At 43.9% G+C, this 22,342-nt stretch overlaps 2 protein-coding genes across 2 annotated transcripts in view; both read right to left on the reverse strand.

Annotated features, from left to right (window-relative positions):
• The window catches only part of peds1a (plasmanylethanolamine desaturase 1a), a 57,509-nt gene extending 41,562 nt beyond the window's left edge, over positions 1–15,947 (reverse strand). The window contains exon 1 of the mRNA XM_085357159.1: positions 15,445–15,947. Within this exon, the coding sequence (XP_085213285.1) occupies positions 15,445–15,604 (160 nt within the window). The 5' untranslated portion in view covers positions 15,605–15,947. The remainder of the gene's footprint in view (positions 1–15,444) is intronic.
• A 5,431-nt stretch (positions 15,948–21,378) lies between these two features.
• znf423 (zinc finger protein 423) overlaps positions 21,379–22,342 on the reverse strand; it is a 127,811-nt gene continuing 126,847 nt past the window's right edge. The window contains exon 22 of the mRNA XM_085357160.1: positions 21,379–21,643. Coding sequence (XP_085213286.1) covers positions 21,614–21,643 — 30 coding nt within the window. The 3' untranslated portion in view covers positions 21,379–21,613. The remainder of the gene's footprint in view (positions 21,644–22,342) is intronic.

Raw genomic sequence — 22,342 nt, forward strand, 5'->3', positions numbered from 1 at the left:
CACGCCCGTAGCTCTTCTCTGGAAACACACAGCATTCCCAGCTCCTCTCACGCGTTGGTCAAGGTCAATAGCAAAATCCTGCCTAGAAGGCTCGCCTAAAGCCACAGATGCACTGTGTGTGTTTGTGCAGAGTGTGTGTGTGCGTCTGAATTTGTGCTCACATCATTTATGTGAATGAGTAGTGTGCGCTAGCTTTGTCTGCGAGCCAAAAGTTACATTTGGCTTCAAAATGTACGAATAAAATGTAAACGTAGTAGGACCTAATTCAGGAGGAATATTCCTGATGATATTGTTCCGACATGTTTGCACAAATATTGATAAATTCTTACTACTCTGATCTACTCATGAAATGAGAGAATTCATGGTAATACCACGCTGGCACTGTAGCTTCTCCCTTCTGATTGGCTAAAACACGGGCATGCACTCTGATGCTAGTGAAACAGGTGGTATAAAAAGTACAAAGAGAAGGTAAACAAGGCAACGAACAGCAACAGAAAGGTGAATATCTTCTCACGATGCAAAAATAACTCCTGTTTGGAACAAAGGTGGCGTGTGAGGACTTTTAAAGGGACATTAACTGCAATGAAGACGGCAGCCTGCAGGTCTGAGCGCCAGCGTCAGGCAAACGCAGAGCAGGTGTACAGCTATGTGGAGAAGCTTCAGGTAAAAGCAGGAAGTAGAGCGCTCACACGTCTCTGGGTGTGTGAGTGTGAGTCTGTGTGTGTGTGCGCGTGTGAGTGTGTCTGTGTGTGTGTGTGAGTGTGAGAGAGAGAGCATGCTAAATGAAGGCACTCGCCATCAAAAGACTGAAGCGCAGAAGTATTCTCAATGTTTGAGTCCAGCTGACTGAAGAGGAGGAAAATCAGAAAAGGATCAAATGTCTCTTCACCGAGTTCTGATGGACAGACTTCACTGACGCTCCAGTTGTCTAAGCAACCCTGTGAGGTATTATCTGCTCTCCAGTATGCTGTGCTCTCATTGGTGGTCGCTTCAGTGCCTTTGTCTCAAAGCTCAGTTTTACTTCTTTAGCACAACAGCAGTTGCCTGCAGGTGCTTTAGACTGCAGGTTAAAAACTGTACAATACACAGAGAAAACCCAACAATCCAACAACAACCCTTTGAGCAAGCAACAGTGGGAAGGAAAAACTCCCTCTTAACAGAAAGAACCGGGCTCAGGGAGGGGCGGGGCCATCTGCAGATCTCCAGGCCAGAACACGCTTGTCGTCCTTCAGTGGGGCTTACTACGACTCCACTGCAACTTCACTTCAAGTAAAACACAGAGGGCTGTCAACTCCTGAAGCACCGCGAAGAACAGATTTAATATGTTCGGTCTGTTTGTCCAAGTTTGAATCAGGTTCATTTCTATACGGCCAAATCACACCAACAGCTGCTGCAAGGTGCTTCGTACAGGAAGTACTGCACTGTGTTATACATCGCCACGTTACCACGCAGGTCTGTGGGAATAATGAGCCAAACGTTCAAAGTTATCTGATGTTTGATTCAGATGCAGGACCCCGGAGTGAACTCACTCCTGAGCTGAGCGCGTTCCAGCAGTAAAGCTGGAAACTTTGGGAAAAATGGGATTTGTTTGGCTCCTTAGCAAAGAAGAACCATTCATGCATCAGCAGCCACAGCACGCATGCAGCACAGTCATGGATAAACCTGCTCTGTGTGTGTGTGTGTGTGTGTGAGTCACAAATAGACAACAGCAGCAGACCCATGTTACAGTTTCACTACGGTTCACTGTCGCTATGTTAGATCGTTAGCAATGCAGCAGTGAACCGCTTCGACTCTCTACGTTGGAAGTCCGACTTGAGGGAGAATTCCAGGTGAAAATTCCAACTTCAGATGGCTGTACCATGAGCCAAATGGTTATATTATATTAAACAGCTATATTATATTTATTGGCCATGTATATGCACAGACACATACAAGGAATGTATATCTCAACAATGTAAGCAACACAATTCACCCACACACACACACACGCGTGTGGATATACACAGCTGCGCATGCATACACAAGCTGTGTAAACCAACCATAAATAACCAATCAAACGATTTAATCTCTATTTCAAGTGGCTAGACCGTTGCTGAAGGATGTGCTAATTAACAATCACAGAATTTTCCTTCAACTTTTTGGTTTCCAAACAATTTAAAAAGCTGCTGTCTTTATTCATAGCACAGCCCTTTTATGTGTTTATATGTATGTTTGTTGGAAATTGCTTGAATGTGCTCGACTAGACCAAAGTGACCTTTACCCACCAAATTCTACTCAGTTTATCCTTCAGCCCTCTTCGGTTCCACATATGAAGAGATTTCCTTCAGATTTACAGCAGCTTGACAGCATACTGCCTCACCATTATTAAGGAAACAAACCGGTGTGGCACTAATGCAGTCAGACACAAACAGAGACAGAGCATCATCCAGATACACTTCTCAAAACCCAGAATCAGTACTGACGACCAAAAACATTTGACCTCGAGTCAGTCTGCTGAATATTCTCATATAACATCAGTAAAACTAAAATAAACAGCTGTGTGACAAATAGCAGTATATTCTTCTTCTTAGTTGGAAATGTGATGAAAGAAAATGTGATTAAATCCGTTTTCAGATAAAGCGAGGGAGACGTGAAAAAATCTCAAGTACATCTGCACCTGTAATCTAAATACACCTGAAGATGTATTTATATGCTGCATATTTACATTTTGCATATTGTAATTATTGTTTTGACACCTCGACCGACAGCATTAATCACAAACACACATATTACTTCTTTTAGTAAATTACAACAGTAAATTTCACCTGTGAGGAAAAAGGAAAAAAGTATCATCTCTCCTTCTCTTTATTAATAATCCAGGGCAAAAAAAAAGCATCGGGCCGATTTAATGTTCTGATTGTGCTGACTCTGCGATAACGGTCCTCTGCAGCTCGCAGCAGCCACACAGACGCTGAGGTCACGATCACACGCAGAGGTTAAAGCCAAGCACAGTCCGCCTGTTCCTCTGGGCTCGACACACGTGCTCCAAAGGTTTGTGACCCCTGACCTTTACAGCCCTGGGGTCAATAGTTCAGGGAGTCAGGCAGTGTGTGTGTGTGTGTGTGTGTGTGAACTGCCACATATAAGAAGAGAGAGAACTCGCAGAAGCTCATCGTTAAGACAACAATCAGTCCAATTTTACAGGTGAGAGTGTCGCTCATGTCACTCAGGTGTGTCGTTCTCCACGACGGGACTCAGCCGGATGAGATGGGAGTCGACGGTGCTCCGTTCCTGGGGCCGAGCACAACTATGCATTTCCACAGCAGCCATAATTTTTCCTGCAATCATGACCCTGGGCGTGCACACACGGCTGTTTCTTAACCTCCTAAGACCCGAACTCTTCCACGACATGCATTTTTAATTTCTCTTTGATATTTGGGCTGATTGGGACCCGATGAATGTAAAAACAAAGAATCACCAGATTTTATTTTTTTTACCCAATTTTTGTTTCTAAGAAAAATGAGAGCAACGTATGAGGATATTCGTTTTAAATTTTGATGAAACAGAGACAGTATAACGTCCTCGTGAGTGGATATCAGGCCCCTGTAGAGCAAAGTTTAGTATTTTGGTCTAGACATCCCAAAATGTGATGTCCACATATGTGGACGCAGGTCCTAGGAGGTTAATTAAGACTAGTTTTATTTTTCCAAGTCAGCTAACATGTTTTGGTCTTGTGCTCTTATTTCACATTATCATGATTATAAGGAAAAGCTATGAAACTGGGCACATGAACTCATATATATCAGAGCCTAATGTTCCTGTGAATGTATGACATCATGCCACTGTGATGATAACAGGAACACTAAAACTGCATACAGTACATCCTACTGTAAACGTTCACATCACACTCTGTGAGGACCGACTCGTTTCTGAGGCCTCAGATGACAATTCAAGGAAGTGAATCTTTATTTCTGGTCACCAAACGAGGCAGACCTTACGATAAGTCTGAGTTTAACACAGAAACACAGAAAGAAATTAAGCCAAATGCATTGGGTGAATTTGGCACATTAGCATAGCAACATGACTGACTAACGTCATGAACAATAAAAATATTGTTGTTGGTTTTTTTAAGTCAATGTGAGCTAGAATCAAAACATCCATAACGTCCTACATTATTGAAACAGATACAGCAACGCGTCTGATTTTGTTGAAACACTCACAGTTGGTGGCTGCCTCGTCATTGTTGTCTGTTAACATCCAGCCGCTCGCTGGGAAAGAAGAAGTGCATTTACTCATAATGCCTGTTCAGGTGCACAGCAGGCTTCAGGTAAAGTCCTTTTAGATCAATCTGCAACCCTCAACTGAAAATCCATCGTTCTATTCGCAGGCAGGAAGCTGTGAAAGCTTCAGTTATACATGTGTCAGGATTTTGTAGCTCACCTGCTCACACAGGTGGGACTTGTGATAAATAATTTAGTTATTAAGCATGTAAACATGGCTCTTTGTGTTTATTCTTTCACGGAGGTGGGTAGTAACGATTGCACGATTTAACGACGCTAGAGTTCCACGCACATGCAAACAGCTCGTCTCTACTGCTTTAACTGTTAAAACAGAGGCAATACTGCGGCTGACAGGGTTTATTATGTCAAACAGCAGCTTGTTTAGTTTAAACAGTCTGCATTAAGCTGAGCAAACACTGTGCGATTTTTTCTGTCGCATTATTCAGCTCCTGCTCAAACTGTACAAATCGCAGGGGTTAGAAGTTCATAGGTCACGATGCAGGTCTCACACTATACGGCCTGATGCTCTGATGCGACCTGAGTGCTCACAGAAAGAACCTTGAGAGCAAACTGCTGCTGAAGCTGAACCATCACCTCACTGAGTGAAGAAAGGGCACATTTTTGCTAAATATGCAGAAACAGACACACACCCATACAACTTATGGTAAACTGAGCTGCCTTGTATGAACATATGTTAAAGTTGCCTCATGCTAATGTTTTCTCTGAGGCTGCTGTGCCATTTGGAGCAAACATGAATATAAAGTTTACAGCATATCTAGTCACTGGAAATTGTTTGCACTGTTTATATATTTATATTATTTACTGCAGGTATTGGTGAAAAAAGCTTTATGTTGTGAAAAACTGAAACCTGGAAATTAGAATTGTTGTGCCTTATTTTGTTGTTTTTACATATATTCCTGTTGAAAATACTAAAACTTGTATATTTATTTATTTTTGTTTGTCTGATAACATTTATTTATAAAATACATCGGACATTTCAAACAGTTACTCTTTACTTGAGTAGTCTTTTCACCAAGTACTTTTTTACTCTTACTTGAGTAACTTTTTGGAAGACTACTTTTCACTTATACTTGAGTAATAATATTTTAAAGTAATGCTACTCTTACTTGAGTACAATTTCTGGATACTCGACCCACCTCTGTTCTTTCAGCACTGCTCACAGGTTCAAATATTGCCGGCCTCCAAAAACACCGATTAGTGCATGTTCACACATAAGTGCATGTTTGTGTTTAATGGGAGCAGGGTGGCAGATGAGCTGGATGAGGCTGAAGATCACTCAAACCCACGGACACTAGAGCCTCCGGGGTAACTCGAGACTACACGCGCGCACGCACGTCAGAGTCTTCCACTGTACTCGATAGAAATGTGCGATACGTGGAAGTCGATGATACATTTAAAAAGGGGGAGCGGAGAGGAGCAGCAGACCGTGACACTTCAGACATACGGCAGGGCCGAGGAGAGACGAGGGGATGAATGAGAGAAACGGAGAGATGCAGAAACAGAGGCACAGGGAGATATATCCAGCTGTTTGTCCATCCTCGCTTTGCTGTAATGAGCCCATGTTTGGCTCTATGGAGCATTGCCAACGCCTCATCAAACTTCTCCAAACTCTAACAAGCCAAACTGCTATTTAGATTTACCTCCTACGGACGCTGAACCGAACCCAAACAACTAAGCACATAACAGCGTGACGCTCCCTTAAATGGACACTTTGACATTTTGAATTTTAGCTGTTTATTTTTCTTTAAACAGACACTTGTCAGCATGTGGGGGAACGTTTTTGCTTTTAAGTTTTCATAAAATGGCTCGGCAGCATTGTTAGCTTCGCTGAGCATATCTTCCACTTGCCGCCTGCTGTGCCCTTTGGCTGAAATGAGGGAAAGCTTCTAAGTCATTTAGAGATTCACCTGGTGAAGAAGCAAATGCGCACACACATAACCGTGCTCTTATTACAGCCAGGAAGCCACCGGCCTCTACTTTTAAACCCAAAAACCACATTTTCCTCTGGGAAAGGCCATTAGAGTTTGTGTCTGACAGCTGCCCCTGCGCTTCACAAACAGCGACGCTCGGCCAAACTGAGAAAAACTCAAAAAGAGCAGCAACAAACACCCAGAAGCTAAAATGCACTCTTTCAGTATGAACGCTGATAACTCAGAGCTTTACCTGCTCATCCGATATTATTCAAGACAAAACATTTCTCAGCAATACTAAAAATTCATTTTAGTTTAAAAGATTATTTGAAGTGTTGAATTAAAAAACTAAATCTGCGATAAGCCAGAAGCCATCATCCACGCCATAAAGCTAGCTATCCTCATCCCTGAGATCTAAAAAAAATAAAAACTTGTCCCGTTCTTCTTTCTCTTTACGACAGCGGCCCCCAACCCCCGGGCCACGGACCGGTACTGGGCCGTGAGAGTTGAGGCTCAGGTGTGAAATTTATCGTTTTCAGGGTTTTATCGAACCCCATGTTGTAGTTGTGTCTTATTTTGAAAGAACTATTTACACGTCACCATAGCGACCATAGAGCATTAAGGGGAAGAGAGGAGGATGTTACTCTCAATGTTGTTGGCGCATTTCAGGAGGACACTGCTAATAAAGTTACACAATTACACAGTGAATTCAGTGAGTTTGATATTATATTTACTAAATCCCACAGTTTTTGTCTCGGTCGGATCATTTTATTTTGTTGTATTTATCCGTCACACCTTAACCTCCTAGGCCCTTTTGCTCTACAAGGGCCTGATATCCACTTACAAGTAGGGATGGGTATCGTTTAGGTTTTATCCGATACCAGTACGAAACCGGTACTTTTGAAATGGTGCCGGTGCTTAAAGAATGGAGAACACACACTTTGTCCAAAAACCTCTCATGTTCAGCTGTTTTTTTGTAAAAAGATAACAATGTTAGCCTTTTCTGCAGCTATAGAGCATATATGGCATCACTCTATCAAACAAGAGGACAGCCGCATGTAACTACGACGGTGTTTGCTAGTTCACCTTACATGCATTAATGTAATAACGTGGTTAGCCTACTCAACGTAAATTACACACGAACAACATTAAGCTACTCACGCAGAGAAGAACGGCTGCTGCTGCATCATCATCCTCATCATTTCTGCTACACTGGCAGGGCTAGGGGCCAGGACTCTCCTCTTCGGGTTTTTGGGGGATGTTGCTAACTCCGGGTCGATAACAGGCACCACACCCGCAGTAGATGTGCACGGTGTGAGGTCTCGCAGCGAGCTATCAAATACGGTGCATTTCTCGGCTTTAAAAAAACGCTATGCGTCGCCAGGTGTTTCATCAGATTCGAGGTGTTACCTCCTTTGACAGTATCACAGTATCAGCTTAAAGCACTTGTTGCTGCTGAGTTTGCATCTTTTGCTGTGAAGTACAGCCAGACTTTTGACCGCTTCGCCTTGGGCATTTTTAATCTGTAGCTCTGCTCTAAAAGAACGTATGTACCTGGGCCCGCCTACTACACTCGCAAAGATAAAATGATTGGCTAGAATCCAAAGTGTGTGACATCTCAGGGAAAAAAAATGCACCAAAATAAAGCACCGAAATGTGCGCTGTTTTTCGGTCTGGTTACTACCGTTTATGTCAGAACCATGGCATGGCACCGGACACCGGTACCCTTCCCTACTTACGAGGACATTATACTGCTACAGTTCTACCAAAATTTTAGACGAATATCCTCATATGTGGCTCTTATTTTTCTTAAAAACAAAAATAAGGTAAAAATAAATAAATAAATAAAAATCTGGTAATTCTTTGTTTTTACATTCATCGGGCCCCAATATGCCCCAATATCAAAGACAAATTAGAAATGCATGCCGTGGAAGAGTTTGGGTCTTGGGAGGTTAAAGGCCGATCCGTGAAAATATTGTCTGACATTGAACCGGTCCGTGGCCCAAAAAAGGTTGGGGACCGCTGCAAACTCAAGCGACACGCTTTATGACAGGACCTCAGAAAAAACAGTCAGAGACCAGATTTGGGCATCGACACGTCAAATCTGGTGTTCAAACTTATTTTTGAAAATATGTCTTTGAGGCTTTTAAGGTAAAATACCCCAAAAATACACAAAAGCCAAACACGATGGGATTCAGAGGAGGCACCTGGGAATTCAACTGCCAACCCAACAACAGATCATATATAACTACTATCCCTTTCAGATAAATTTGGATCGTTTGTTTTGATGGGAAAACCTTGAATAATTGTTTTATTTGAAAAGCTGAATAATATTTAAACACTCATTACACTCTCAACAGTCAAAGCAGCTAATTCAGCTAAGTCTGATACCTGACCTTGTCCTTACTACAGTCCAGGACATGTTTAGTGTTGGGCTGGGCAGATGTGAAAGCCTGTGTCCATAAAACCATAATTGTCTGCATGCTAACCTTTGGTGTGAGGAACAAGCTTTAAAAAAGGGCCTGGGTCACATCTTTGAAGGTTATGGTGGCTTTTTATTGTTTTATTGTTTGCCTGACCTACTTCCCTCAAGTATAAATAATAATAAACTTTACTGCCGAGTAACACTGTGTAACAGACCTATCTGAAGTTCAACAGCAGCTTGTGTTGCATCATAATACTACCCATATTTAAGCCTTGTGTACTATTTCTACCCAAAGTCAGCGCGCTAACTAAGCTCCGCTGTCACTAAGTGAGAGGGGATAAAGTGTCAGGACCCCAAAAGCATGTGTGATCCTCTTAACCATCAATCAGTGCTACACTCAACAACAACCACAGGCCAGTAAACACGGCCAGGTTCTCGATCAACATCATCCCTCCTACATCAGTGTCACCAAAATGTTATTACCGAACCGATTTTATGTGCTACACAGCGCTCAAAAAATCTGCCAAAAACTGTTTCAGTACGTCTTTGCTAAGCTACGAAGCCGCACCGCTTGATGGATTGTCGGAGCATTACGGCTATCGTAGGCGGAGCCTCGCGGAGTGATACGTACTGTGCTTCAACATAGTATTACCGTATTGTGTGTGTATAACCTCTTTTTAAGTTGTGTGGATATTATACATGGTTATGCTGAGGATGTGTCGGCCAGTTTCCACTGGAAATGCCTTTTGGTTAAACTGTCAACGAGGAATTTGCATTGCACTAATAAAGTTGTGGAGTTGTAAAGTATTTTTTAATTATATCGTCAGTTATATCGTTATCGCAAATTTTCAAATATATATATATATATATCGTGATAAATTATTTTGCCATACTGCCCTGCCCTTGTGTCCACTCCAGGTCAGGAAGAAGCTGCTGCTCCGAGTGGAGGAGTTTGGGTGGGAGTTTAGTCCAGAAGGGGAAGGACTGGGGCAGCGATGCTGAAGAGAGAGCTGTATCATGGAAGGACAGGCCCCTGCACGGTATGTACCACCGGCAGATAGAGGAGGTGGCTGATATCCAGAAATCCTACCAGTGGCTGGACGAAGCTGGACTGAAAGACAGCACAGAGGCACTAATCATGGCAGCACAAGAACAAGCTCTGAGTACAAGATCCATAGAGGCTGGGGTCTATCACACCAGGCAAGACCCCAGGTGCAGGCTGTGTAAAGATGCCCCAGAGACAATCCAGCACATAACAGCAGGGTGCAAGATGCTAGCAGGCAAGGCATACATGGAACGCCATAACCAAGTGGCCGGCATAGTGTACAGGAACATCTGTGCCGAGTATAACCTGGAAGTCCCGAGGTCAAAATGGGAGATGCCCCCAAGGGTGGTGGAGAATGACCGAGCTAAGATCCTGTGGGACTTCCAGATACAGACGGACAAAATGGTGGTGGCTAACCAACCGGACATAGTGGTGGTAGACAAACAGAAGAAGACGGCCGTAGTGATCGATGTAGCGGTTCCCAATGACAGCAATATCAGGAAGAAGGAACACGAGAAGCTGGAGAAATACCAAGGGCTCAGAGAAGAGCTCGAGAGGATGTGGAGGGTGAAGGTAACGGTGGTCCCCGTGGTAATCGGAGCACTAGGTGCGGTGACTCCCAAGCTAGGCGAGTGGCTCCAGCAGATCCCGGGAACAACATCGGAGATCTCTGTCCAGAAGAGCGCAGTCCTGGGAACAGCTAAGATACTGCGCAGGACCCTCAAGCTCCCAGGCCTCTGGTAGAGGACCCGAGCTTGAAGGATAAACCGCCCGCAGGGGGCGTGCTGGGTGTTTTATTTATATATATATATATATATATATATATATATATATATATATATATCCATCACCACCAATCACGGTGGGCTGCCTGGACCAAAACATGCCTGTTTTTTTTTTTTGTCCCAGTCAGATCTGGATGCAGCCAATAATAAGAATGCTCATTTAGCTGCATTTAGCCATTAAGATGTCTTCTGATCAGAATACTATACATGCGATTATTTAACAGCCTGTGTGTGATGTTCCGTTTACACACAGTATGCTAGCGATCACATGTTAGTAAACATGGCAGTCACACAATCATGTCAGTTGTTGCTCGTCCATTGGAGCTGTGATTTCTGAATCACACATCCACACAAACAGAAACCCAACTCTGGTCAAACATCTCTCGTACCTTACACCATCCATTTCTTTCCTAAATAACTTAAATAATCTCTCGTCTGTGAGTGGCTGTGTGCAGGTAAACCCATCTGGTTACATTAATGTGTAATGTTTGTGTTGCCTGGCAACAGCAGGAAAGAAAAACCCAAATATCAGAGCTGAGACGTTATCTCACTAATGTAATTGCATTGAATAACAGATCCAATTCCACTAATGGGGAAGGTGACTCTTACTCACAGTGACTAAAAATAGGACGCCTGGTGTCCCCAGGTTCCAGTAAAGTCAGGGGTGATGGCTGATTTTAAATGAAAACGAACGTTTTAATAAATCTTGAGGAGCCTTTTCAGCGAGTTGCTCTGGGGCACAAATACGACAGGATTGCAAATATGAACCAAATTTACGTCACCAGGTATGTCACATGTGGAGATAGCGGTGCAAACCTTTTTTTCCTCTGATCATCATTCCTTTTTTTAGAAATTGTCAACAAGTTGCCAGCTTAGCTCGACCAGAGGCAATTAAAATGCTCAGTGAAGTGAGACGCAGGGCAGATGGTCAGGCAAAAAGTGGCACAAGCCAGCTTGATGCACAACTGGTAACACAGGTTGTCTTTGCTTAGGTCTGAGCCCCAGCGTGCCCACCCTCGTGCCAAAAGCAACGCATGTCCGCTGATGAAATAGCTCAATTTATCTTGTGCCTTAAATTGTTGCCATCTATTTCACCAATCAATAAACCGCAAAACGTGGAAGTGTTGAGGAGGCTCAACATCCCACTGTGAAAACCTGGATTTAATTATTTCCATAAGACACATTTACCTACAATGAGCTACATATTGACTGATGTTTTTTTTAATGAAAGAAACAAATGCAGGAGGAGGGAAAATATTCAGGAAAACCACATCATACAAGAGCTGATGTCACAGGAGCTACACCTTGTTGTGATGGAGGTGTTGCCTGTCCCAACAGCGGTACTGGGAGTTTCTCCCACAGGGTTCAGACTGCTCCTTGGTTTTATCCTGCCAGGCAGTTTCTTTCCAGGTGCCTAATCAGACTTACCCGTCCTGGAAGACATAAGGTGAATTTAACCTCCTAGGACCTGCGTCCACATATGTGGACATCACAATTTGGGTTATTTAGACCAAAATAGTCAATTTTGCTCTACAAGGGCCTGATATCCACTTAGGAGGACATTATAGTGCTACTGTTCTATCGAAATTTTAAACGAATATCCTCATATGTGGATCTCATTTTTATTAGAAACAAAAATCAGGTAAAAAAAATAAAAAAAAATCTGGTAATTCTTTGTTTTTACATTCATCAGGTCCCAATCAGCCCAAATATCAAAGAGAAATTAAAAATGCTGCTGTGGAAGCGTTCAGGTCTGAGGAGGTTAAACTAGCGGGCAACAAAGAAAGCCAGCCACACTCTGGGCCGAGGACTAGACTGGAGGATTACTCCTGCAGACTCTGTCACACATCGATTTTGAACTGAACACCTGAAGGCAACAACTTCACTAGACTGTAAAAACTACTCATTAATCCTGTGGCAGCGTCAGGGACCAAGCAGTAAAGCATAAAGGACACAGGTGGTTTTAATTCAAAAAGGGGTTTTATTGACCCAAAAATATGAAAACATATTTAACAAAGCCAAAACTCAAACAGGCAGACCAATAAAAGAGGTCAACTCAATAGACTAAACTCAAGATAATAATTAACAAAACCTCAAACAAACATATGATAAACTGACCTCCTGAAATGACACACAGGGGGACTTAAATACTGGTCTAGCTAAACCAAATGACACACACGGGGGAAAACAAGCTGGCTGCCATATAACCAACTAATACAAAACAATGAAACAAACATGAAACACCCCCCAGGCAATGAAGCATGTGGTGCAATCCAATTAGGCTGTCAGTGGTACTTCAGGTCTCGCAGCCCTTTGCCACACCTTTTGCCAGACAGGAGAAGCCAACCCCCAGGTAACTCAAACAAAGAAAGATGTATTAATATAACATAAAACAGAACTTTGACCTTGCAGTGTTAATGTGTGCACGCCATATAAACATTGGAAGGTGTGATGGAAAAATAAATACATTTAATAAAGAAACAATATTGAACAATAAGTAGAATATTTTAAAGTAGTGACTGTAAATTAAACAAAAGTGAATCAACGGGTGGTGAGGTGTGGAGCTTACCATGTGTGGCATGCCATCACAGGCAGGAAGGGCTTCGTCCCCACGACTGTGCCGTATCACACTGTCCACAGCACACGGGCATACATATTCACATGGTACAAAAACATATCACGATGTCATTGCTATACCATCGCCATGCTTTCCTGTTTCCACAGCAAGGAGACGAGCCCTGCATGGCCTCAGCCTCTGATGAAGATTTCATACGTAGTAAGGGAGCTACTTCAATAACAGAGCCCAGTACTTTTGCTCCAGTTACAGGCCATGTGTAACCGAAGCAGTGCTCAGCTGTACTCCATGTGACAGGAAGAGCAAACTGTGGAGCGACTGATGCAGTTATATGATTGAAAAGCAGGGCTTTAAAAGGCCAAGTTACTTTAGTCACTGTAAAATTAATGTGTTAAGCAATTCTTCTACATGGTTTATTGACAGGTTTTAGGGACAGCACTACCTGGGCTGCTTCTGTTCGACCTATGCTGTGTTACTCCTATTGCCATGACAGGAGTTCATCGAAAAAGGAGGATGAAGAACGCCTATCGTTTACGTACCCTGATAAAGGCTGCACCCGTTCAGTGGCTTTTTCTATATCATCACAAATCATTATCACAAATGTTCTTGAAAGGCTACATCGCCCTCCCTTACTCCGCCCTGATAGCTGACTGTAAGGTTTCTGGAGCCCTTTTAACACAAGTACTTTAGAAGAGTTGGAGAAAGAGCTGTGAGTACAGCGGCTTCATCCCCCTCCTGTTTAAACATGACGCCTATTAGAAACACGTTTGCTTAAAGGGAGGGTAAAGGAGCAAAAGTGCTGAAGTGAATTAAATGATTAAGTATAAGATAAGTCCCCTTTGATTCAGGCCAAAACATGACGCCGTGTTGACGATGGTTACGCCTTTTAGCGCGTCCATCCAGGTGTCAGCTCGTCCCTTCTTCTAAAATATTTTTCACCTTTAGCAAAACAGAAAAACACAGAATGGGTTTGAAGGCCTGCATCACCACTCGGGCTGCACAATGTGTAATGTTGATAATACGTTTTTTCATCACAATCCCCTGATTTTAGTGACAAAACTGTTTTGCTGTCACACAAACATAGCCCTACGTTTTCCATGTAGTGGGACACACCTGCTGATGCACAGATCTCTGCAGTAAAATAAATCAGTGCTCTACAAATAATGAATTTATCCATCTACTAAAAGCAGGAGATAAAGTTTTGCACCCCACTCATTGTACCTGCATGATGCATGTGACCAAGTAGGAACGTTTGACGGCCTTCTCTTTTTCCCAGTGTTTTGTGTACAGTGAAGTATCCCCACTCCTGTGTCCATTTTCCAGAAGTCTTCATCCCTCACCGTGTTTGCTGGACACTTATCGTTGGCCAGAGGGAATGCAGCTGCTTTGGTGATTTCAGTGCATCTGTGTGAGCTGGATGGACGTGCTGACGAGCTGCACTGGCTGATGTTGGACTTTTCACATTAGCAACCGCCGCAGTGTTTTTCTTGGCTTTAATGCATTTGTTGTACTGCAGTCAGTGGTGTGTAACTTAGTCGTGTTGCTTTGCAGACCCACAGCAATCTTTGCACATTATTTCATCTTGGTTGGTCACTTCCCATAAATCCAAAGTATTTCCAAACAACGGATGGCGATCTGCTTCGAGTTCCAAGTTCTTCTCCTTTAGCTGTGATTTTTGTTTCGATGCTCTGTTGTGTATCCGTCTTATCTAGTCGCCATTCAGGAAACTTTAAGCTTTCATTGGCACACGTCATTCGATCATGTTCGTTTAGTTGTGGGAAGCCTAAATGGTGACTGATTGTCCTAAAACTACCAGAATTGCCCTAGAGCTGGGAAATTGGGATTATTTGATCACTCTTCACTTACATGTACAAGCTTGTAATCATGGGGCAAGAAATGATGTGAGACAGACGGGAGGTCGGTCACTGACACCCACCTATCCGTGCAGGACATTTCACTTTGAAAGCATGGATAGGAACATACTCCCTGAGTGGGCCTTCAGTAAGAAAAAGTCTGAGGTTTGTTAACATGCATAAATGTCTGAGCGGAACAGCGTGTGCACGAGCTTAACAGAGGCCTGAGACAGAGGTACTTCAACCATGCGAGCATGGTGGGGGGGTCAGTCAGCTGAAACTTGTGCCCCCCCCCCAACTTTAGACATTAGGCCTTCACAGTACGTTAATGCAATAATTCACTGTCTGCTGCACAGTCTTTGTAGTAATTAGTCGTTAATTACATATCGCTGTTAAGTTTGTTAACGGGACTGCCATCAAAATAGTGACCCTCACCCTCACCACCATCATCATCATCCCCGCGTCTGTCAGCTCTGATGTCGCACTGTGGGCTGTTGGGCCTCCGCTGATGCACACAGACAGTAAGTCACACCAGCACTAACACCACCGAGGACGATAACGACGCTTTTACCTGGCGAGTACAGCCGTGCTAGCTGTCGGGCCCCGGCGTGCTGCGGTCCCCAGCGAGGCGCCGCGCTGCGTGCAGCCGCCCCATGCTCGTTGCCGTTCGGATCCTCCTCCGCCATGGACCGGTGCCTGATGTCGGTCTCGGAGAGTAGCGACGCCGCCATGACTCTCCCCGCTTTGGGCTTTCAGCTACAAGACATCCACCGTGGAGCTGTCCCGGGCGATAGTGTCACGGCCTCCGGCTGTCGCGGCGACCGAGCGGAGGAGGTAGGCTCAACCAATTGATGCTAGCTGGGATGTTACCGGAGCAGCCTCGTGCCACCCGGAAATACACACACGGACCTATTTCACGGGGCTGTACCCGCCACTGCTGTGAATGTGCACCAAACGACAACCGGACGGTTAAATGTACCGCGGTTTAGTTCCAAGTGTTCTGCTAAACAAACTTTATTTGTGCCTCCGCTGAAAAAAACAACAGGTCCTCAGAGTTCACCGAGCTGTCGTCAGCGTTAGGGACCGTCTGCGTTTGGCAGCGACGTCACAAAGTGAAAGTACGATCCGAGTACCTGCAGGTGCACAGGAGACTGTAGATCATGTATCTTTAAATATCCATACACACGTTTCTAATTGTTTTAACTGGTGTTGTAGCACTAATGATGGCGCAGTGGTTGTAAGGGTCCGGTGTCAGCATCTGTGGATGTGTTGGCTTCATCCCGCAGTCTTAACATGTGCGCCTCGGGTCATTTATAAACTGGGTGTAAATGATTGTCTGTGTCTCTGTGTTAGCCCTGTGATGGACGGGTGGCCTGCCCTAGTGCAGGAACAAATACGGTAGTTTTAAGGTAACAGTCAGCCAGACATTCAAGAGCTGGAGGACGAATAATAGGACAGATATAGAAATATATGTTTGTTTGTTTGTTTTTCTTATGAAAAAAGAGTGGAAACGTGCGCGTGTGTGCAGCTATCTCAAAATGCCTCTTGTTACTTATTAGTTGTTTCATATTATTTCTATTCACTTTAATTTAAAAACCAAAGTTTTTAAAAGCCTTTCCCGTTGGCATGTACTCGTCTCCCACCATCTGTGCTGCAATGGAATTCTCCCATTAGTTAATTAATGTCTGTGGTAATGGTAAAAAAAAAACCGCTGTGTGCAGTTAGTTTGGTTAGCTGACAAAAGGATAACATACATGTGGGCATACAAACCACATCCCAGTGAGTCTTTTAGAAGTAAAACTGAAAGTGTTCAAGGCTGCACAAGGCCAAACAGTTCAGGAACCAGGATGAGTGAGTGTGATCTCCAGTCCCTCAGACTACACTGCTCTAAGAATGGGTGCAGTTCTGTAGGGTCACAGTTCATCGCTGTATCCACAAATTCAGGTTAATACTGAACCGTGTAATTTTAAAAAAAGGACATAAACGAGATGACGAAACATTACTGCCTTCTCTGGTCACAGACTTGATGAACAGTAATCAGGCACAATATTGTCTGACAGATCGATATTCTTTTTAGGAACACCTGATAAAATAACACATTGATTCGTGCCATATAAAAAGTGAGACATGTCAATTCAGATTCTTTGTCAAATATACACTAACGAATCATTTTACATCAGCAGCCTAACCACTGTCATGATAATAAATACTAGTTAATCTATAGCACCAAATCATCAGCCAGTCACCTGTGAGCTACAACATGGCAGAGCTGCCTGTCACCTGACAAACAGGACATACATGACAATAAGAATAAAATGTGGAGCTGCTTCAGTGTTTCTGTCACTTTGTGCAGATCTTGACTCATCAGTAATGTTTGTGTGTCCGGGGATGGGCGTCCAGGTACACACCGGCTCACTCCTTGGCGGCCGCTTATCGGGGCCTGGAGCCTGGGGCTCGCTCGGGCCACTTCGGAGGTGGGGTGCCCCCGGCCTCTCGGCCTGGGGCTCGGTCACTCAGGCGCAGCTGGCTGCCGGCGGAGCTCACGGGCGCGTCACTGCAACTCCCCCTGGCTTCTGCTCCGCGGCTGCTGAGTGAGCCCTCATCTGGGACTCTCCTCAGCTCTTTCTGGGACAGTGGCGCGGCTTCCCCTTTGTTAGTCTTCCTTGGTCTCTTGTGTTCTGGGGGCCTCTGGATGTCTGGAGTTTTGATCTCCTCCACACCTGCTTCATGCCCGGGAGGACGGGGCTGTGGCCCCCCCACACCCTCTAGCAGATTATTACATGAAGGAACCTTTTAAAAAACAAAAAACAAGCGCGTCCATGCTCCCAGGTGTACACACGGGTGATCACACCCACAAACTACACCCTTTTTGGCTCCTACCTCAAAGCACACTGTGTTCTGTTGATCTTATGTGCTGCACAATAATGTTTAACATTTAGTATTTACTGTCATATTCCCATATATCATTGTGATGTTGTTTATTCTATTACTCTTGTTCTCTTCTGCTTGCTTTCTTTTTTCTTTCTCAGCAGGTGATCCAGGTGATTGATATATGCATTTTTTTTTTCTGCCCGTTCTGTTGGTTTTTGTCTTTTGCCCTTCTCCCCCGTCCCTCTTCTCAGCTGTTTCTCTTTCCCTCTTTCTTTCTCCCCTTCTTTCCCCCAGTCAAGTCTGTCCCGTATTCAGTAAGTGAAAATAAAATAAACAATAAAAGGTGAATCAAATGGACCATTACGGCAAGGCTGGGATGGTCAGTTTGGTAAAGTAAATCCGTTGGGCATCTTTCTTTGCCTTTAGACAATAATTCTGATGGCAAAAGAGCCAAACGGGACAGGCCAAAAAAAAAAAAAAGTAATGTTTGTAGGCTGAGTGCATTTTAAAACTGTGCAAACTGCACTACAAGGTGGAATATTTGCAAAATCCTGACTACATCATGATATTTTGTCTCAAAAATGAACCCTATGAATATGTCAGTGCCATTAGGATGAAATTATTGTGTCACCAACATGTTAACGTTAGACATATAATTCTAACAGCCTCTGTAAACTAATATCCGGGCTGCTCGAGGCTCTGTTTTCTCTGACAGTTTCAATCAAAATTAGAAACGCTGCTCTGAGACTGAGAGAACTAACAGTGCTGCCTGCTGTGCAAACACGTTATTCATGGTTACGTACAGTTTTAGACAGATGTGGGCCAAAGCCTAGCACAGCCTGTAACGTTATTGTGACACATTTTATGAGTGAACTTGGCTTTAAGTGACTGACAGGTTTCTTTGAAAAACACTTTCTTATATCCAGGTTCTTCCTCTTTGCTGCCGTCCTCCTCTCCTCCTCGCAGCGCAGGTTTGCCGCTACTGAAACTAAACAGAGCTCCCTGAAAGGCTCAGCCAATCACATTGGCCATATTTGTCACATGACGTAGGACTCCAGTAGAGCACGTAATTTAACTCTTTCTGCTCCGCTGGGTGAATGAGACGCTGACAGATCGTTTTTTTTTTCTATCGGGTTTGATTTTCTTTACTCAAAGAGATCAAATTATTGGTGGGGACACGTCCCTTCCGTCCATGCCAAATCTACACCCTTGCTTGTCACCCATTGGATTATTTCTGGAGACATTTTTAATGCTGGCTTCAAGTGCAGTTATTCTAAGAAGGAAACAAAACTGTGCAAAGTTTATGAAACGTTACTGCATTACTAATATCAACTAGAAGTGAAAAAATGATGAACCTCTCACTCCTTTATATTTTGCATCCAAACAGCCGTACCTTTTCAAATTAAAGTCTGCTAATAGTTCTTTTTGAAAGTCTTTCGAAGTTCTAGACATCAGCTGCTTTTTCACTCATATTCAGTCCTCGTGCTGGATTTTTGTTTGTTTAGAGCATAAAAAGGCAGTTAATTGAAAGGATGAACCAGTGTTGTGTCTTCACATAACAACATTAGGCACGTTGTTTCTAGTGCCCTGGTGCAAAAACACATGGAAAAATCTGAAAAGATGCAAAAGACAACAGACTGACAGGCATAAAATAGAAGTGTTGCACCAACAAGGTGATTCCCAAAGAACTGTTAGCTAAACACCTGCTATATCTCAGCGTGATGTGCAGTTTGCCCTTCAGAAAATATGAACGACCTGGACAGTTGGAGGAAAAAGAAGAAGTGGCATGTCTAAGAGAATATTTGCGCCAGGTGAACAATATCTGGAAGTCATGAGAGAAAATTCAGCAAAGACCTGACATGGATTCAGAGACGCATCTGGCCCTTCAGCTGATCCATCTCCTCTTCATCAGAAATGGTCTCAGTGGGAGGGTGGCTGTGAAGAAGCCATCCATAAGGAAGGAGCACACAAAGGCTGAGGTGTGCCAAATTACACAAGAGCCAGGCTGAAACTCGGTGGCTACAGATCCTATGGAGTAATTCATCTGTGTTCAAAATATTGGAGGGAGGGGACCATCAGAGAACTATAACTGTGGGTGTCAGTGGAGGATCGGGCGTGGTTTGGGGCTGATGTTGGGGAAGTTGTTTGAATGATCAATGCAGAAAAGTGCAGCCAGATTTTGATCCATCATGCAACACCATGTGGAAAGAATCTAAATATTTTAGCACAACAATGATCCCAAACATAGAGTATATTTACATGTGTGCTTCCCCATGTTTCAGTACAAATAAAAAGAAATGAGGGGCAACTCAAGACTTTTGCACAGTGCTACATGATTTCAACACACATCAATTCCATTGTAAAAAGTCACTGTGGGTCAGCAGAGGAAAAGCTTGATGAAAGCAGCTGTGTTAAACTGTCAGTGCAGCCGGTACGAGGTGCAGAGCGAACGGCTCCACGGCCCTTTTTGAACGGAGCCTTCGGCCTCGTTGTCCCATTCTTTCAGCCCACACGCACTGCATGCTCGAGACACGCACACCAAACCACAATATCTGTACCTGGTCATCACCAGTGAGACGTGTATGATTCTCAGCCGTGTCAGGCTAATTATCTTACAATGCGCACTGCTGCTGTTGATAAGTGTGGTCATCATAAACCTCGTTCTTGTGTGCGTGACCTTAGATGAAACTCGACACAGATGGTCCACTGTGCCTTTTTTCAAACAGATCTATTCACAGAGGATTGTTGCCAGGTGTGATCAGTCCAGCTATCACCTTGTGCCTGAGCATAACGATAAAGGCCAGATTATGCCGTAGTCGCTTGTCTTTGTGCGCCGAGCCGAATGGCTGCATCGTTTCCAGCGCAGTTCTTGGTCACTCTCTGTGTCGCAATATCAGCAAACACAGCACCCAAGCAAACTCATAAATCACATCACACAGCAATTCTTTATTTGTCATTTATTTATTCCTTTCATCTTTTTTCTGTACTAGATTATTGCAATCTGGTTAATTCACATTCAAAAAGCAGTCGTTGACCAGACGCATTGAAATCGATGATATTTATTTTTTTACAATAACCATTATAGGCCCCATAGAGACTGGAAAACCCAATCCAAAAAAAGAAACATCTGTATGGTTTTCTGCACTTTATTTTTGTTTTCATGTCTTTTTGTTTTCATAGTAATTACAAAAAGGAAAAATATATATAACAATAATCATAAAAAGGATCGTTTTAGGTAGCGGTTTAGGAATATTACGACTGGCAAACAATCACAACACAGCACAAGTACCTACTTACTGCAAGAAATGAAAGGTACAAAAATGAAAACAAAAGCAAAGAAGCGCATATGGAAAAGGAAAAATCAAAGAAAACGGCACCTATGAAGTCGAATACAATAAGCGACCGAGGGGACGAGAAAGTACAGTCTATGAAAAAGCAAAACAAAAAAATCCCAAAACAAAGGCTGTTTTCTTGCTTTTTTCCTTTTCTATTCATTAAAAAATAAAATAAATTGCATGACCTGGGGAGTGATTGGTGGGAGGGGGGAGACGGGGCGGACGAAGAAGCTGGTGGGGGTTTTGGCGGGACAATAAAAAATACTGCACGTACAATACCTTGGTTCTCTTTCCTCCAGCTAGCGCTCACTGCTTTCCTCACCCACTTTTTCCTTTCTTTATTTAATAGCATATCCCATTAATATTCCTTTCCCCCGCTGCTCCTAATAGCCGCGCCCAGTGGCGCGATCGTTAGAGTTTTACATGTGAGTAGCAAATGACACTTTGATTGGCTGTGATGTGGAGATGGGGGTCCCCCGCCGGCTCTGGGTCGGGGGCCCCGGCTGAGCTGCGAGATCCTGCCGAGCCTCGGTCTCACTGCGCGTGCTGACTCAGTGTGTGGTTCTGCAGGGAGAGGGCGAGAGGGAGAGATAGGGAGAAAAAGTGAGAACACATGATGAGAGAAATAATGGGCTACATGAGCGGAGTGCTTTCCACTTGCCCCCCCACCCAATAATAGAGCAGAAACACAGCCGCCTCCCACAGCACAGACAGCGAGGCCTCCTCGCTCCTCCATACGCCGGCTGACGAAAGACGAGAACGGGAGAGAAACGACTCTGCGACGTACCGGTCGGTGCAGCACAGAGCCTCACGTGTGCTAACGGGAAAACAACCGAGGGAAAAGAAAAATGGCAGTTTGAAAGCAATTTAAACACCAAGCTCAACACGCGGCCAACAATAGAGCAACAACAGATCCGCCATTTTTGCAGATGGAATAGGAAGTCCGTAGGACCAACTCGAGACCGTGTAGTGTTTGGAGCGCCCCGGTTTGTTTGTCAGGGCCTTGAAACCCTCGTAGCTTTTCATATTGTGATTCATATTTTACAGAAAGTGTCGCCATGACTCAGAGACACGTTCACATCATTACATCATCACAGTGCAAAAAGAAAAATACACTTTTTTTCAAAATGAAAATTCACACCAGCTCAAAGAGAGACCGAAGACGTGACCTCGAGGTCAAAACAGAGACGATGGAGACGATGGACTGAGGCTGAGCAGCATGACGGTGGATGTACGGCACAGTTTATCTTAATGGAAAACTAG

Source organism: Diplotaxodon limnothrissa, linkage group LG7 (assembly GCF_057381915.1).
Source record: "Diplotaxodon limnothrissa isolate DT_005_m linkage group LG7, D_limnothrissa_male_GT1.1, whole genome shotgun sequence".
NCBI classification, from domain to species: Eukaryota; Metazoa; Chordata; class Actinopteri; order Cichliformes; family Cichlidae; genus Diplotaxodon; species Diplotaxodon limnothrissa.